Source organism: Trichogramma pretiosum, unplaced genomic scaffold (genome assembly GCF_000599845.2).
Source record: "Trichogramma pretiosum strain Unisexual culture from Peru unplaced genomic scaffold, Tpre_2.0 scaffold1, whole genome shotgun sequence".
Taxonomy (NCBI): Eukaryota; Metazoa; Arthropoda; class Insecta; order Hymenoptera; family Trichogrammatidae; genus Trichogramma; species Trichogramma pretiosum.
In genome coordinates, this window is record NW_019641703.1 from 150,201 (window position 1) to 167,263 (window position 17,063).

The 17,063-nt window shown below is 40.0% G+C and overlaps 2 protein-coding genes across 11 annotated transcripts in view; both read right to left on the reverse strand.

The window, feature by feature from the left end:
• LOC106654087 (transient receptor potential-gamma protein) overlaps positions 1-17,063 on the reverse strand; it is an 83,711-nt gene that overhangs the window by 55,182 nt on the left and 11,466 nt on the right. The window lies entirely within an intron of this gene.
• On the reverse strand, positions 225-749 carry LOC106653012 (uncharacterized PE-PGRS family protein PE_PGRS20-like). Its single transcript, XM_014372227.1, has one exon. It carries the CDS (start codon positions 747-749, stop codon positions 225-227), a length of 525 nt encoding a protein of 174 aa, XP_014227713.1.

Consider the following 17,063-nt stretch of genomic DNA (forward strand, 5'->3'; position numbering starts at 1 on the left):
AACATTTATTGACTTCGTGTTGTAAGTTGTTTAAATATCATTACACAATTTACAGTTATTACATAAGAATTCAAAAGTCATAATTTGCAAGCTTAACCAAATATCTATGTACAGTGATAATGATATTAATTTTTTCTTAAGTATAATAGTATCTAATAAATTTACTAAACTTATTTAATTTTACACTAGATATTTATCTTTCACACAATTCAAAATTCATTATATTAGTCGTCCGGAAAAACGATTGCGTTTCCTCCTTTGCCACCTAATCCACCTAGACCTCCTTTGCCTCCGTTTCCAGCCACTTTGCCATCGCCTCCTCGACCACCCTTTGCAGCTTTGCCTCCGTCTCCACCGTTACCGGCCACTTGTCCGTCTCCACCGCTTCCACCAAGACCGCCGTTTCCAGCATCACCTCCGTCACCGGCGATGTCGCCGTTTCCACCTCTGCCACCCACGCCTGCCTCGCCACCAACACCACCGTCGCCTGCAATTCTACCATTGCCGCCTCGGCCTCCTACACCGCCAATGCCACCCTTACCACCGGCACCGGCTATTTGGCCATCACCACCGTTTCCACCAACACCTCCAGCTCCACCAGCTCCAGCGTTACCAGCTTTTCCATTTGGGCTCGAGCCACCGTCACCTCCAGCTCCACCCGCACCGCCAGCACCTCCTTGTCCTCCGGTGGAGCGGCAGAGAGCGACTCCGATGAGGCCGACAAAGAGAATAATCGTCAAAGTTTTCATGGTACCGATACTAATCGTTGTCGATGCCGATATGATTCGAATGATACTTCCAATAAAAGATTTTTTGATTTTTATACGTTTCTTTTAACGTTGTTTACATTTGCAATTTTGCTGCACCAAGTGATTGATGCAGCCCACAGATTAATATGCGGAAATTATTTGCGTTTATCATTTTGTTTATTATCAATAAAAGTGCGATAAAAAATCTGTTGAATAAACAGATTTATTAATACCAGCGTTGAAATCGAAATTGGTCATAATACGTTTTGTTACATGAATAAGAGTGTACATGGCGATTAACTTTTTGTTTTTTCACGATCAAAAATGAATGATTTTTATTTGCTGCCAAGATTACTATGAATCATCAGAAGAAAAATCGATTATTCTTACGATTTAAGAAAAATGAAATTTATATTCAATAAAATCGGCTCTCATTAATCTGTCATTGTATGTCGCAGCTCTCCAAGTATAAGTTTATAGAAATATATGGATTTCAGATCACAACGGCGCGCGATACAATGATACCCATTTGCACAAGTACACACCGGCACGTATATCGCACGTATTCACGTATGTAGACGACGCTGCTACTAACAATGCGCTCAATCATTTTGCGGTGTACTGTCGTTGGCGCGCCACATCGCACATGCTGCCACCACCATACACAGAGAGCGAGATGTCCCCCCAGCAGAGTCGAGCTGTGCTGCAGTGTGCAGAAAAACTGAAAAGCTAGCGCGTACCTACTCGCGTTGACTGCTGGACTGTAGCATCGACTCATGTATGTCAGATGCGATAGTGAGAAATCATTCGTTCGGAAATAGAAATCGATTCGCTCTCGCTCTAAGCCTAGTCGTATCACATGGGCAAATAAATCTTTCAAACACTAATTAAAGACTTTGGTAATATTTTTTTTGTAATTCAATAGCTCGTGGCCTTTTTTATGATAAAATTTACTCTTGATTCGCATCGTACTAATCATCTTTTTTCGGACAATCGTTGTACTGCAGTATATCTTTTATCGTTTCCAACTGTCTTTTAGTTGTACTTCTTATGTACTCCAAGGGATAGAGAACTTTTCGCGTCAGTGCTCGAGGCAATCTTTTTTATAGAAAAACACACTCCACTATGTTCACAAAGCAAAGCTTTTTCCGCTTATGGCAATAGTTCTTTTTATTTACCATATTACAAAAGCAATGCTAGCGCAACGCAAATTTCAAATTTTCCAGTAATCATCCTACTAATTTAATTAAATTTAGTTTGCTAATGGTATTTCAAAGTAAAATAACAAATTTATTATGAAAATTCAAAACAGTGTAAAATTATTTAAACATGAACTATGGAACACTAGCGGGAGCTCATAATGCATATTGTGAAACTTTGATCGTGCTTCGGCGTGTACACACTATATAAAACTCGTTATCGAACTAAAACTGACCAACACGTATATATTCGTCGATAACTTTGCGATCGTCAAATAAATTATTATATCGTAAGTACTTTGAAATTTACACCAAGAGCTTAGCATTTTACACTAACTCGTGCGTCACCCTCCAAGCGCGTCTAGACCATATTTTTTTGGTACACGGCGGCAATATTTTTTTCTCAAAGGTAAAACTTTGCATTTGCTAGCTTGCAAAGTTTACAACGTCCATGCGATACATACCTGTACGTACAGCTATATAGAACGAGCGAAGTTAGAAGAACGTGAACTTTAGTGCGCAGCCCTCTAGGGATGCGCTTTTCTTTCTTTTTCTATTTTTTTTGCCTCTTTCTCTCTTTCTCTCTCGGACTATAAGTTGAAAGAGCAGTAAGAGCAAGCGAGAGAGAAAACAATGTGGCTATTGTTAGTTACTCGTCGGCTATATACGTAATGAGTTATCCCCCGGCTGTAGCTATAGCGATAAAACGCAGGTACTACTGCCGTGTATATGTATATATAGTTTTTCCTATTTTTCGCTTCTCTATATTATCTCTTTCTCTCTCTCTCTCTCTCTCTCTCTCTTGCTCTCGTTTGCCGATTTCACGCGGAAAAGGATGCTTTGTTTTGACTCTGCGGCTTGTCAGTTTAATTGGTTCTGTCGTTATCTCTTATATCCTCTTCATTCGCAATCTCTGTGCGCTATAGATTTCGCTACCTATACGTATCATACATGCACGCACTCGTTGTTTTTCTATAATTTTTCCAATCTACTCTTTTCTGTCTAGAGAGCGTTTTCAGCTCAAGGTGAAGTTGAAAACTTTGAAAAATTTTGCAAGATAAAGCGGAGCTTTACTACCCATAGCGAAACAACGTATTAATTGGCCGTGGCAAAGTCATAAGATAAATAAAAAAAATTTCAAACCACTTAACGTCAAAGTTGAACTAATGACATTATTAAGTGTTATTGATGCAACCCAGCCTCATCATTAACGGGATGACATGAAATTCATCTAATAATTGAGTTTCAGCTCTCTACTCTCTTCTCCTCTTCGTTCTGGGGAAAATAATGAAAAGCTCGATCGAGGCTGGGAAACCACTGATAACACGGGTGAAAATTATGAATAAATATGAATATAAGTAAATTGATTTAAATGTCAATTTATCTCGAATGCATCAAACTAAAAAGACCAGATGTACCGAGTCGGTATAAAGTAAATGGAAATGACCTGCGAAATAAGTAAACTCGACGCTGCTTCAATACAAACAATACCGAGTATTTCTCTTGACTGCACTTAATCATTCTCGATGCCTGGGAGCTACGACGAAGAATGCATTTGACTATCGGAGAGGCTTATTTTACTATAGCGTTCGACGCTTATAACGTTGAAGTTTCTTGCTCATAATAGTACTTTATTTTATAAATGAAATGTATACGGTTGAGTACTCACAAATACTGCGTGATGCAATTTTGAAACGTACCTGTAACAAAAAAATTGAGAAAAAAATTTAAATCGCACGCCAGACAAATTCTTCAAAAAATTCCACAAAATGTGTGTCAAAAGTAGCCAAAAAAACGTGTCCGTGCATGCAAAAGGTGAGAGACACCTCTTTAGTGCCGTATTTTTTCAGACTGAGCATTCATTGATGTTTATATGTACGCGAGAATAACAGCGCCGATTCTCTTGAAGCTGCAGCAGTAGCGGCAGCATAGTTGATGCTAAAGCTTTGATGTCTTCTTGAAATTCAACATGCTAAAAAAGCATTTTCAGCCGAAATTTTTTTACTGCACACGATACTAGAGATTTGCATCGATAAAGTAAATATAGCTTTTATGGGAGCCGGGAAATATTTAATTTTTTTTTCGTTCATCATAAAACGAGTGAGAAAAAAGATAAACCTTTTAACGGTATTTTTATACATTTCAGATTTAGAAAATCTAGGAGCGCACATAAACTTTATTGAATTTAATTCTTCCACTCAACACCTCTGGCAGAGAAAAATTTTCTGCATCCCATCTTTATAGTCCTTTCAAAGCTTTCCCTGCTTGGCAGCGCGAAGATGTTCAATCTTTTACTCGCATCCGCTCCTCATTTCCTAATTAGGCATTCAGGAACTAATTGAATCTTGATCGCAAACTTGAATTGGAATTCAGCCAAGTTTCTCCTTTCTATGAAGCTATACTCATGGGACTGTAAAGCTTGACTTTTTTCAAGCTTTTCATTCTATCGCCTCGAAAATACGTGCACTTACAACCTTTTTTACATGTCAACAATGATATTTCACAACCGTTCGAAAAAAACGATGCAATCGATCGGTGTAACAAATCGTCACTCAAAAATGTTCCTCCATCGAGAAAAACAATTGTTAACGGCATCTAAAATGCACCTGCACATACTCACACCACATAAAGTTATAAAAAAAAAGGAAAGGTCAACTGTAGATTTTTTTGGAAATTTTGATTTTTCGCTGATATATAGCCCTTTCTGTTAGTCTTATTCACTTACACCAGGTCTTAAATTTTTCATTTCTTGCATTTTCTGGCGTTTTATATTTTCTTTAAAATGCCTTCACCTGTCGTAATATTTAAATCAAACCAATTGAGCGTCCAGGTGGTGTACACTTCCTCAGAACATCAATAGTTACGGTCGTAAATTCGGGCGAGGTGATCAGACCCATAGATCGCCCTGATGAACACGTTTATGATGGAAATGACAATAAAAAACGTAAAATGAAGAAAAATTTTTGTTTGAGCGTTTGTGTAGAGCGACTTATGAAACTGATCACCTCACCCGAGGTGGCGCCGTAACTATTAATGTTCCGAAGAAGTCTACACTAACTCGGTGCTGCAACTCAATTGGGTCGTTCTGAATATTGCGACACGTAAACGTTTTTATGAATAATTGAAATTTCAGAAAACATAGAAGAAGGAAATATTCAAAATACAAAATATACAAAAAGGCCACGAAAAAAGCAGTGTCTTTGTGAAAAATAAAAATTTTTAAATTTAAAAACTACGTTACAAATGGGGAAAAAATGTTTTCTAAAAATTAAATAACTCCTTTTCCGATATTAAACCCTTTGATAAGCCTTTGATATACCTTTAACGCAATGTTCACGAGCAAATTGAAAGTTGTCCAAAGGTTCGAGTTAGAAAAGACGATAAGTACTTTCGAGTATAACGCGGTTGAAACAACATCGTGTACTTATAGTTCTTTCGTAGCTCTGTTCACTTTTTCATATAACCAACTTTTCGCCTCCAGCGAAAAGTCTTTGAAGGCCTACATGTGAGAATGTACTTTTCACTTGGCTCTCTTATTCGAGGCGAAAATATGGAATGAAACGAGCGAGTGTGTAGTGTGTACTACGTGTGCTTGTGTGCGGGTACGTGCGCTGTTGCAGGCGCAGGCAACGATTGACAGAGTCACGTGCGCTCGCGTTGGTCTATTCTTTGAACACAAAGAAAATCGTTTTGGTCAGTTTGATTTTGTAGCATTTAATATCTCATTGATTTTCGCATCACATGTGTGGGCACAGCTCGATATGTGCTTTTCGGAACGTATAATAGACTTATATTGGCTTCTAATAAATCGATCATTAAAATTTTTACTGCTCGCGTTATGTTTAAAATTAAAAAGTCTTGCGCTGCTATCTCGGACAAGACGAGTACGTGTCGCGAATACTCGTTAAAATTGGAGTATTATTGGTCACCGAACAAACGGCGTGGGCGTTATTAAAAATACAAATACCTTCGTGGAATCTTAATCGAGACAATGGACAGATTTATTGGTCGCATTAAAAAATTTTTAAAGCAAAATTTGCACCCGCAGAAACGAGGTCAAGTTGAACGGTACAGGAAAATTTTGAGCGTTATATAATACCTCACTGCTGACTCATTAGAGCTTCAGCATTTCTCATAGTTTTACTCTCTCTCACTCTAGGAGTTCCCGAAATGATGAATCGCCGCACTCAACGCTAGCCAATTATTCTTAATAGTCGTACAATTTAACACATTACAGTGCCTGCAGCCATCTGGTTTTACATCAAGTATGACCGCGCAACAACATACGGAGGCATGTTTAAAAGCTTCATTCATCTTCATTTTCCATGCGATTGAATTATTTAGACTAGCGAGTTTGAGATACCTTATCGTTTCGGAATAAGCGTGTGCGGCTTCTTTATATTCCGTTGCCTCATGGTATTACATGGCGTCGTGCAGTTTTGTACGGCGACGCTTTGGTATAATCTGAATTGATCTCTTTTTGATCGGTTTCCGATATTCCCTACAAGGGGTGCACTTGTCATCACTGCGACATTATCGTGGATTATCATTTAGTAATTAATCCACACTCAAGTGCGTGTCACATGAATATTCAACTTTGCTCAACTACTTAGAAATCGTTCCAATCCCCAGGCACGTGTCTGCAAAATCTTTCCGTCAAACATCAAAAAAGGTTTTTCCAAAAATAGCCCCTCGAAACATCGAGAAAGAGGCTGCGGCATAAATTCGATATCGACGTTAAGGTTAAATTTCGTAATTGTTTGTGGATTTTTTCCTTTTGAAAAATTACGTTGTTTACGTAGCTATCCGTAAGATCACGGGTACGATCATTCATCGGTCATAATATTGAAATCGGAGTAAGTATACTGGCCACCGGCTGCGCTTGAAATGCAGCCGCTAATTTTAGCCTTTACGCGTGTAATAAATATCAAACGAGTCATTTGTTTCTACGGATTATTTTAATTGCTCTTTCGACGAGAAGCGTGTAACTTTCTGCGCATCTATTTTTTACAAAAAAGAACCGAATCAAATTATAATATCACGTTTACGACGTTCTTATCTGTCAACTAATTTGTATAATTTGTCTGACATATGGTTATCGTGTTACATTCAAATTTCAACGAGCGAGTTATCTCTTGCTCGAATTTTCGATGGATATGATTTTTTATTTATATTTCATTTTACTACAGTTCTTTAAAGAAAAGGTAAAAAAGAGGTGAAAGGTAAAAAAGAGAGAACATAAAATAGAGAGCGAGAGAGAGTTTGAAATGATATTTAAAAAAAATATATGATAATAATAATATGATATAGCCACGAACTTTGATTCATAAAAACAAAATTTAGCTGAACATTTCCCTGCTCACTGCACTTAACATAAAAAAAATATATAAAACCCTTTTCATTTTAATCGAGTTATGAAGTTGCAAAAAAAAAGGAAAGAAAAATATTTTTATCCGGCCCGTAAAAAATGTCAGACGAACGCGGAAATGTACACGTACATCGAGGAAAAGTTAACAATAATAATTGGAGGCGCAGATGCAATAATACAATTGTGTGTACTTTGGCTGCATAATTATTATATGAAAATGTAGTTCTTATTACGCACGCGATAAGCGAACAAATCATCGATTAAAATCAACAACGACAGAAATAACAACACGAATTTCATCATTCGAACGATTTTGAATCTCGCGCAGAGGACGAAATCACTCTAACAATTTTTTTTCTACAAGCTCAGCTCTCTCTCTCTCTCTCTCTCTCTCTCTCTCTCTCTCTCTCTCTCTCTCTCTATTCCATGCGTTCGCGCAAGACTTTGAATTTGGAATATAGCATAAACACGTCCAATGTGTCTTCATGCATGGCTGAATCACTCGCTATGCTCTTTAGGAGATACAGTATAGTAGTATGAAATGCTGCTGCGAGCGGAGATGTACTGCTGCGTGATCAGGCTGTATGCAGAAATTCGGTAAGCAAACCACGTTTTAGACCTCGATTCAACCCGAGTTATACGTATACGTACACACGTATGTATGATTGTACGTGCGCCGAGGGACCTTTATATACGAGTGTGCATACGCACGTTTACATGTGCAATAATACCCGAGTAAAATCGCTCGGACCAATCTATTGGGCTTCAAGGGCAATAAAGTTATAACGACAAATCGTTTGTGCATACTACGAGACTCTTCAAGATCTCATGAAATTCCTTGAAGTTATCTAGTACCTGACAACGCCAACGCGCGTTCGTCGGAATTTTTATCCATAAAAAAAATTGACAGCTGGAAAAAATCGATTCCGACACAATTAAAGCTTTTTGAGCATTCATCGCAAAAACAGCCGCACGCAAAAGAATCCGGCGGATAGTCACCGTCGTCGTCGTTGTCAGTCGTTGTTTTATTTTATTTTTATTTTTCTCGCTTTCCTGCCAACAAGGGAGTCGTTTCCAACTTCCATTCAGAAAAGTGGATCTATCGGAAAGTTGGCGCAGTTTTGCTCGCGCGCTTGTCTCTCTCTCTCTTTCTCTCTCCTCTGTTCACGGAAGCGTTATAGTCTTTTCCGTCTCGATACAATGCCGCGTTTATATATCTACGCGGTGCTGCCGCTGTGTGATAGTCCATTTTTCACTCATTTTTCAGAGGCACTTGGTAATGCGCGTAACCTTGCCACACCGCTGCCACCACCACAAACACAGTAAAAAGCTCTTTAAATTCTAAAAATGGTCAGAACATCGCAATGCCAGACACCGTTCGGCACTAAAAAGACGATAAAGAGACGAGATGGACGAGCGTAAAATTTCGGGCAATAATCGATGATTGTATTATGGATTTTATCATGCCAACATTCGGACGGATTAACGCGTGCGCGAAAAATCTATCAATCCGGCGTTACAAAGAGTCCGTTTGTTCGACTGCAAGCGCGTCGATGCAATACGTTTTCCGTGAGATCGTTCAATTATAGACGAGCTTTTCATTCCCTCATACCGATTTTAAGTGCCGCTCGAGCAAGTAACATTACGCACGACATATAAGTAATGCATCATCGAATCAAAGCGAAAATGTTCGCCGTTTCAGTGCGCTAGTACAAAAGTTTTTCGCGAAACGGAACCTGAAAATTGCACGTACGCGCCTGGAAACTTCGTGGAAACATTTCGCGATGTACATCAAACTGCTCTCGCTTACGCATACATATTTTGCGTGAGCAGCAGTACAGCGGCAGCAGCAGACTCTCGCGGCGTATTTTTGAAATCGATCGTTTCGCTCTTTCTTCTCTCTCTCTCTTACTGTATCTTAAATATATATGAAATTTTCTCTTCTCTCTTCGCTCATGAACCGTATGATGTATACTCGTGGTGCTCATCGCTTCGAGTAGTAGTAGTAGTAGTAGTAGTAGTAGCAGCAGCAGCAGCAGTAGCAATAGTATATAGCTTGTCAAAGTGAAAACGACTTACCGCAATCCTCGTTGAGGATTCAAGTTTTGATTACTTTCGCCCGGATTTTCGGTATGTAGGGTAGAGAGAAAGAGAGAAAAAAATCCTTTTGGCCGATAGTAAATTAGATGACGAATGAGATGAAAATAAAGTGATTTCGGATTTATGTACCCGTTTCCATTCATTTTTCCCGCCGCAAGCCGAAGCCTTTTTTTATTCTTTTTCTGTGCGGCTGTACGTCGAGGCTATACCTAGCTGTAGAAAAAGGAGTACGTATAGCGAGCAACATACGATACGTTATACGTATACACATCCGTGCTGAAGCGAAAAATGTAAGAGATCGTTTTTTTCCGGACGAAATGTTTCTTTCGCAAATACATCCAATATCATAAATCCACGTCGAGAGATTTTTGCCTCTGCTAAACAACGATTCGAATTCGTAAAACATATATTTAAGTATACGTAAGAAATATCAAAATATGCCATTGTTAATGGGTGGATATCAAAACACGAATCGCAGCGCAGAGCTAGCTCTATGAATCATTCGCAGCGCGATATTAAATATTTCACCGTCTTTCCTATGGAGAGAACAGAGAGCCTAAACTTCGCATCTATATAATATTGAATCGCACACACACACACTCTGTCGTTTCTATCGTCGCCGGAGCTCACTTCCTTTGAAAAGCACATCTCTATCTCTCTCTCTGCTTTAATATAAATTATGCACAGCCATGTGCGAGCTGTGCGTGCATACATATATAGCTAACATACGCGCTATGTAGGACCGGTGCTCGTTTAATAGCAGCCTAATTATAACGCAGCTTTGCATTCTATATATCACATTCTCGCGTGCCACATTGAGTTATGCGAGCAGCGAGTAACCCTGCCCCCCACCACCCTCCAGGGATCTATACTATATATGTACGGCCGTTGCCAATGCTTGACCGCGTATACGTACAAGTATCCGCATAATGCGCAATTGAATACGCGATGGGTGTAAGCTTCAGGCTTTGATACGCCGATGAGGAATCGGTGTGAAAAGTATTTTTATCGTTCCTAATAAGTTATGTTTAATGGTTCGCGTCGTATGTAGAAAATTCTATACGCTCGATTCAGCAGGTGACTTACAGGAATTTTAACTATTTTATTATTCGAATCAGATCTAGAACAGTGTGAAGAATTTTTAAGACAACACTTATTTCTGAGAAAAATTATATTTACCTTGAATCTAGATCAAACGAATAATAATGTTTAAAATGAGTTGGATAGTCCTCAATTAATTGAATCAACTCCTCGACATTTAAAAAAATTAGGATGAAAATTCGCTCCGTACGTCGAGGGCAATGATGAATGTGGATCAAGCTGTGAGCAGTAGTAGAAAAGCGCAACCACATATATATAAATCCTATTGAAAGCTCGTCCAAGTTTATATTAGCTCGTTCAGCTCTATGAGTTTTAGTGCGTTTCGAGTGCGTCCGCACTCATATAGACGCTGTGCCGCGTCTATTCGATAACGCTCGAAGCTTGCGTGTTTCCCACGAGGCATTATATTCCTTGAATATGATAAATTGTTTATTTACTCTGAATAGCTAACGATGAATTATTCATAAGATCCGTGAAAATTTCGTCTTTCGTCACGATAAAATCGTTTACAACGATTCTGCGTCGGTGTAAGAAAAAAAAAAGACGTAACATCTCAAAGTTTCACCGCTATTTACTTATTTATCCGTTAAGCTAGATGTAATATTGGATTTTTACACTCCATCGGCTTAAATTATTTATAGCTCCTTGTTGAGAGAAGATGCTTTTTTGGGTTACACTCGATTTACTCTGCAAGCTCGATTCCACTTGTAGTTTATGATAAGTAACTTAATCATTCACAGCGCCCGTGAAAAAAGTACCAAAAGAGGCTCATTTGGTAGAAATTATCAATATTGAATGACTAGTTTTTGAATAAGGAAGAAGTTTCTTGGAGACTGGACAAATAATAAACACAGGTGTGACATTTTTTCGACATATTATGTCTGTATACTCCACGTATTTTGCTAAAAATCGTCCAACCAGGGCTGTATAAAGTACTTAATTTAATAATCTTTTAACCTCACTTTGATTTATACGATTATTTTGACTTTGTCACTTGCAGATTTGCAGATGATGGTACTCGCCATCTAGCGGTAGAGGATCAAAATGTTATTATCGTATTAGGAGTTCTTGCAAACGAATCTAAATTTTTTCAAACAGCTAAATTGTCCGTTTTGCGCTTAAAATTCAATTTTCATTTTTTTGGTTATTAGGCTATTATTGAGCATTTTTACCAGGGGGACAGATAAAAAAAGAAGAAGAAAACATTTCGAAAGCTTCAAACGGTTTCGTTGACAATTGCAAAATTCACATGATGTAATTTTACGATCAGACGTTGAAGATTTTTACTCGATCCCGGATGAATAAAATGTGAAAAATAAATTCTTCCTTTTTCGAATTCTTTATGTCTTCGCATACTATACGTAGCGATTTTTCCTGCTTTTGGCGCGCGCCTCTCTTACTTTCGCTCTCTTCTTCGTCTCTCTTTCTCTCTCTCTCTCTCTCTCTCTCTCTCTCTCTCTCTCTCTCGCTCTCGCTCTCTCTTTAACACAAAGCGTCCGAGCAAAACGCTGATGTTGTCTTTCCGCTTCTAGCCTTTGCTCTTCTCGAGTGTAAAAGCCATCATCCTCTGCCCGGGCTGGTATATGGCATCAGGTACGTGGAAAATATATACCTATATTATTCGCGTGTATCCTTTAAACGTAAGTGCACGTATAAAATTTGCTAAAAGTGTCGTAAAGCAAGTTTGCTCGCGTCTTGGGCAGCAAACGCAAAAAAATAATAATAATAATAGGAGCGTGGGATTTAAAATTTTTTTTTGTTACTCCCTCCCAACGCAAACGAGAAAATAGCAAGTGTATGCATTTCCGCGCGGCGGTGCACAAAAGGCGAAACTCAAGCGACACCGCGCGCCCCTGCCGCTGCTCTGTTTACGCTCGACCACTTAAATATTCAAAGAAAAGAAAACTTTTTAACGTCTCCCCCCAAATTGTCCCTTTTCTTATAGCCTAGGTACGATATATAAAGAAATGACGTACAATATACTTTGAAGGCACCAAGGAAAATAAGTACAATCCAGCGAACGCTCAGAGAGAGAGAGAGAGAGAGAGAGAAAAAAAAGAGAGAGACAGACAGGGAAGCTCTTAAAGTTCCTGAAAAATGGAGAAATGGTCTCGCCTGCCAAGACACGCTAACTTCAACGAATCGCTATTCTTCACAAATGTTTGCGATGTATATTGTTTCTGTGCCAAGGCATAGAAAGAGGTATTATACATATAGGAAACGGCGCGACAGCAGCTGGAGCTGCCAAACTCAATACGCGCACCCGTATACGCGGTAGTGCGCCGGGCATATTCGTGCACATCGAGGTGTGTAAGTGGATGCACGTTAATCTGATATTGCAGCTGACATGTGCAGCAGCAGCGGTGGTGGTGGCAGCGGCAGCAGCCGCAGGGTACTATTAGCGCTGACCAGCGTCATTAGTTTAAGTAATTTCGAATTGGCATATAATATGGAATAAAATCGCAGAGAGCTTTGAACTCGAGGCGGAAAAGCTCGCGTATCGATATAACGTCGCAAGCTCGCGCGCCGTCAAGTATCTTTTTCTTCTTTCTTCTTTGCGCTGCTGTAAAATATTTCTACAATTTTCCGACGCTCGCTCATAAATATATTCGCCGAGGAAAATCATATAGCTCCGTTCTACGTGTGTATTACTTTTTTGCGCGCACACATCCTTTACTTCTTTTTTCTTTATTTTTTTCGACTCTCACCCTTGATGAATATTTCACGAAGCCATCTTGGCTGGTATACATTACCACGAATACACACATACGTCGTAATACACAAGTCTCACCCTTTTCACGAACTGTATACGTCGCGATTTGCGCTGCTGCTGCTGCTGTCGCTGCTGAACTGCTGTTACGTATCACACGAGGAAAATGTGCGCGCACGATACTCTCTTGACGTTTCTCGTGCTAGTATAGTTCTCTGATGCTCGCGTGTGCAAAGTAAATTTTCCTCAAGAGAAAGAGAGAGAGATAGACGTCTGAATCCGATCTCTTGCCGTTCTTGAAGCGGATACGAGGCTAAAAGCTCGCCGAAAGCTCTCGACGCGCGAGTTACAGCACGTGCCAAATGGTAGTGGAGCTTACTCGAGCATATTTACACATCTTGGTGGGCGTTTTATGGGCATTCAATCGATAGAGGATATCGGACAAAAATATCGGCGGACCTGACGAGTCATTTCGAAATGACGGATTTAATAGGTAGAGATTATTTCGATACGGAATGTCGCCGTTGCGTCTACTCACTCGTTTGAGTTCGATTTGATCGCCAAGATCGTTTACAGTACAAATTCAGCTCCCTCACAATATATTCTAATAAAAGCTATTTAAGCGTGTATTCAGCTTTGGAAAATTTTTGCGTACTCATTCAGATGGAAATAGATTCTACCGATACGTCCGGAATTATAGTACATGACTCGCGCGCAGTGATCGACAATTTTCTATGGCTTATATACACGTAAGCGCGTTATCACATAAAGACATAAAAGGGATTGGTGCTCTAACAAGAGTATCGATCACAATTTTTCTTTTTATTCTTCATTTAAAAAATGATGATTCATCGGAGTCGGTTTAGAAGAAGAAGCGGCCGAAAGGGCTTCCGAAAGAAATCCGCGCGGGGCTATAAAAATTGTACTTCGGCCGCTCGCGACAAAGGACGGACGAAAACTCATATAATACGTCAGGGTCGCGACGATGAGCAGTGGCAAGCGGCTCACAGCAGTGGAGGAATGACCCAGATAATTAAGAGGCGCACCAGGCAGAGACGAAAGAAAGAGAGAGAGAGAGAGAGAGAGAGAAAGAAAGACAGGGAGAGAGAGAGAGCGAGAGTGAGAAAAAGCTCGGCCCAACCTGATGCTGCTGCTGTTACTGCTACTACTACTGCTGCTGCTAGTCGTTGACCCCGATTCGATATCTGCGCGCACTTCTGCCGCGAGAGTCGAGTAAGCCTAAATGTAGGCGGATATATAATGATATTTCAAGGCGCGCTTCGGTCAACTGCTGTACCTGATCGACTTTTATATAGCGCTAGGGGCTGGCATCAAGTCTTATTTCCCTTATTCGATGAAAAGAAAATCAAGGGAGAGATTCAAGATAACAAGCGGAATGTACTTGCAGCACAGTAGCGCAGCAGCGTAGCGGCGGCGGCGGCGGCACGAAAGAGGAAAAATAGAATCACGAGAGATAATATGCATCGCGGCGCTCGCGGTGGTGGTATATATACGTGAGAAGAAAAATAGAATCATGAGATAATGCGCATCGGAGCGCGAGAGCAGCAGCAGCAGCGGCGGCCCTGGTTCATCTCGTTGGGTTGATTTAGCGTTTTCGAACTTGTGCGCGCTTGGTAAAATTCACGCGCGGGAAAAATAATGCTGAACGCGTCGCAATTACCGCGCGCGGAGGCAGCTTCGTGTGGCCACACGACGAATTATCGCTAACGAGCTTCGAGCTTAATTTGACAAATCCGAGGGCCGCGCCGCGAGCCCGGTGGCATTTCATTTCGCGGATATACATAAGGCTCATTTTTCGGCTGCGGCAAACATGCATAACGAACGCGTATAAATTTGAGTTCGGTAGCATTAAATCGTGTCAAGAGTTTTTTCACTATGCGAGTGATATATTTGTGTATACAGGCGATATAAAAGAAAGAGCCAGGCGCGAGTATATAGATTAACGCGTCGAATGTGGATTTTATAGCATTTAGTTTACCACCGCACTAGGAAAATGAAGAAAGTTTCGGGGCTTGGATTGGGGCATCATCATCATCTTCACTGGCTTTACTCCTACTTAACTTTACTCGCAGGTCATTAATCAAAATATATACACTCGCGCTTTCATTCAAATCCCTTTCTCGGCTCTCTCGAAATTTCAACTTTTCGACGTCTAATCAAACTTTTTGTTCCCACTAGAGAGAGCTTTGCAGTATATAAGAAAGCTCTGCGGCTATATAAACCATTCCCCCCGCATCGGTGAAGTTACTTCAAAGTCGTCGAGTTCTCGCGTGGTGCGACTAATTTACTGTAAATACGTCACCTCGTGTATATATGTGTACACAAGCTCGCGTGAGAGCAACTTATCATTCTTTATAAAGTAGGCTCCTGCACTGTCCCTTTGATCCGTGCATCATTCTTTAAGCGAGATCATATAAACACATTAATGCAATAAAGCGATATACTGCAGCAGCTTCTTTGTGCGATGAGTGCGTGGGTGTATGCGCTTTCGCATCGAAAAAATTACATACGAATGAACGCGAGTATACGCATGCGAGTGTCGTCGTTACATCCTCGTCGTTTTCATTTTTTGCACTCTTCGAGCGCTAGCGCGCTCGTGAGCTTTTAAGCTTTGCGCAATATTTCTTTTTTTTCTAGGAGAAAGAGCGAGAGAGAAAGCGAGAGAAAAGAGAGACAGAGCCGAAGGTAAATTGCATTTGACGATGGATGAAGGTTGTTAAAAGTTTCATTCGATTATACTTACGCATTATATATATAACGATACGTGTGTCTCGAGGCTCTCTCTCTCTATGTCTCTGAACGCACGCACATATATCTATATGTATCGTAACACGGACGACTAAAAAAAGATTTCATCCAAAGTACTTTAGTTCGATGGTAAATTTTTTATTCTATCTCTGCTTCTTTTTTCCCAGTATAAACTCTCCTCTGATAACTTGAAAACAGCTTTCGGAAACTGCTCGCTCACTACGCAATTTTATATCAAAATCGCTTACTCTCGTCGCCGCGTGTTCGAATTACGCGCGCGGTGGCGATGATTCAAAGCGCCAAATCGAAACGATAACATTTATCTCGCAGCTTCTTTGAGCGCGCCGAGTGGTATATATATATATATAGACAAGAGCAATGGAAATTGACTAATCGATAGCATTGCTTTTTTGTTCCAAGTCGACCGCGAACAAGTCCGACTAGGCGGGCCAAGAAAACTTTGCTTCTTTTCTGAAGATCACAAATCATCATCAAGAGCCATACGTGAGTTTGACAAAAAAATAAGAAGAAGAAAAAAAAAGAAAGATAGAAAAAGAAAAAAGGAACTTCGCTCGTTGACCGCGCAGAAAAATGAATGCGACCTAGTTGTGTGCCGAGGGTCCTGCTGCATCACACATAAGTGCAGTTATATACCGCGTCTTCGTTTTTGATAATGATGCCCACTATAGTAGCTGTGACGATGATATATCGTCCGTCGATTTCAAGGATATGTTTGAAAATTCATGGGTGAAATAATTACAAATAAACTTCAATTCGATATTGTGCGATGTGCGGGTGGCAGGATATATAGTTAAACATCGTAACTGATGAATGGGGTTCATGAATTTATAATGCGCTTTGAGCTGCAGGAAACGCGTATAATATATTTATCGCTTATCGCCTGCATTAGCTTACAAATAACACGAAATATAAATGCAGTTATGTATTTGCGTATCTTTTGGATGCGGCACCAAACGTGCAAGCTCTGCGTGGTATACAGGATATAAAAAGCTGATAGCGAAATTGATTAACGTTTTCGTATTATGCAAAACTACACTCACGCGGCG

Coding starts and splice junctions, on each gene's coding strand:
- LOC106653012 (XM_014372227.1), bottom strand. CDS start 749: ATGAAAACTTTGACGATTATTCTCTTTGTCGGCCTCATCGGAGTCGCT.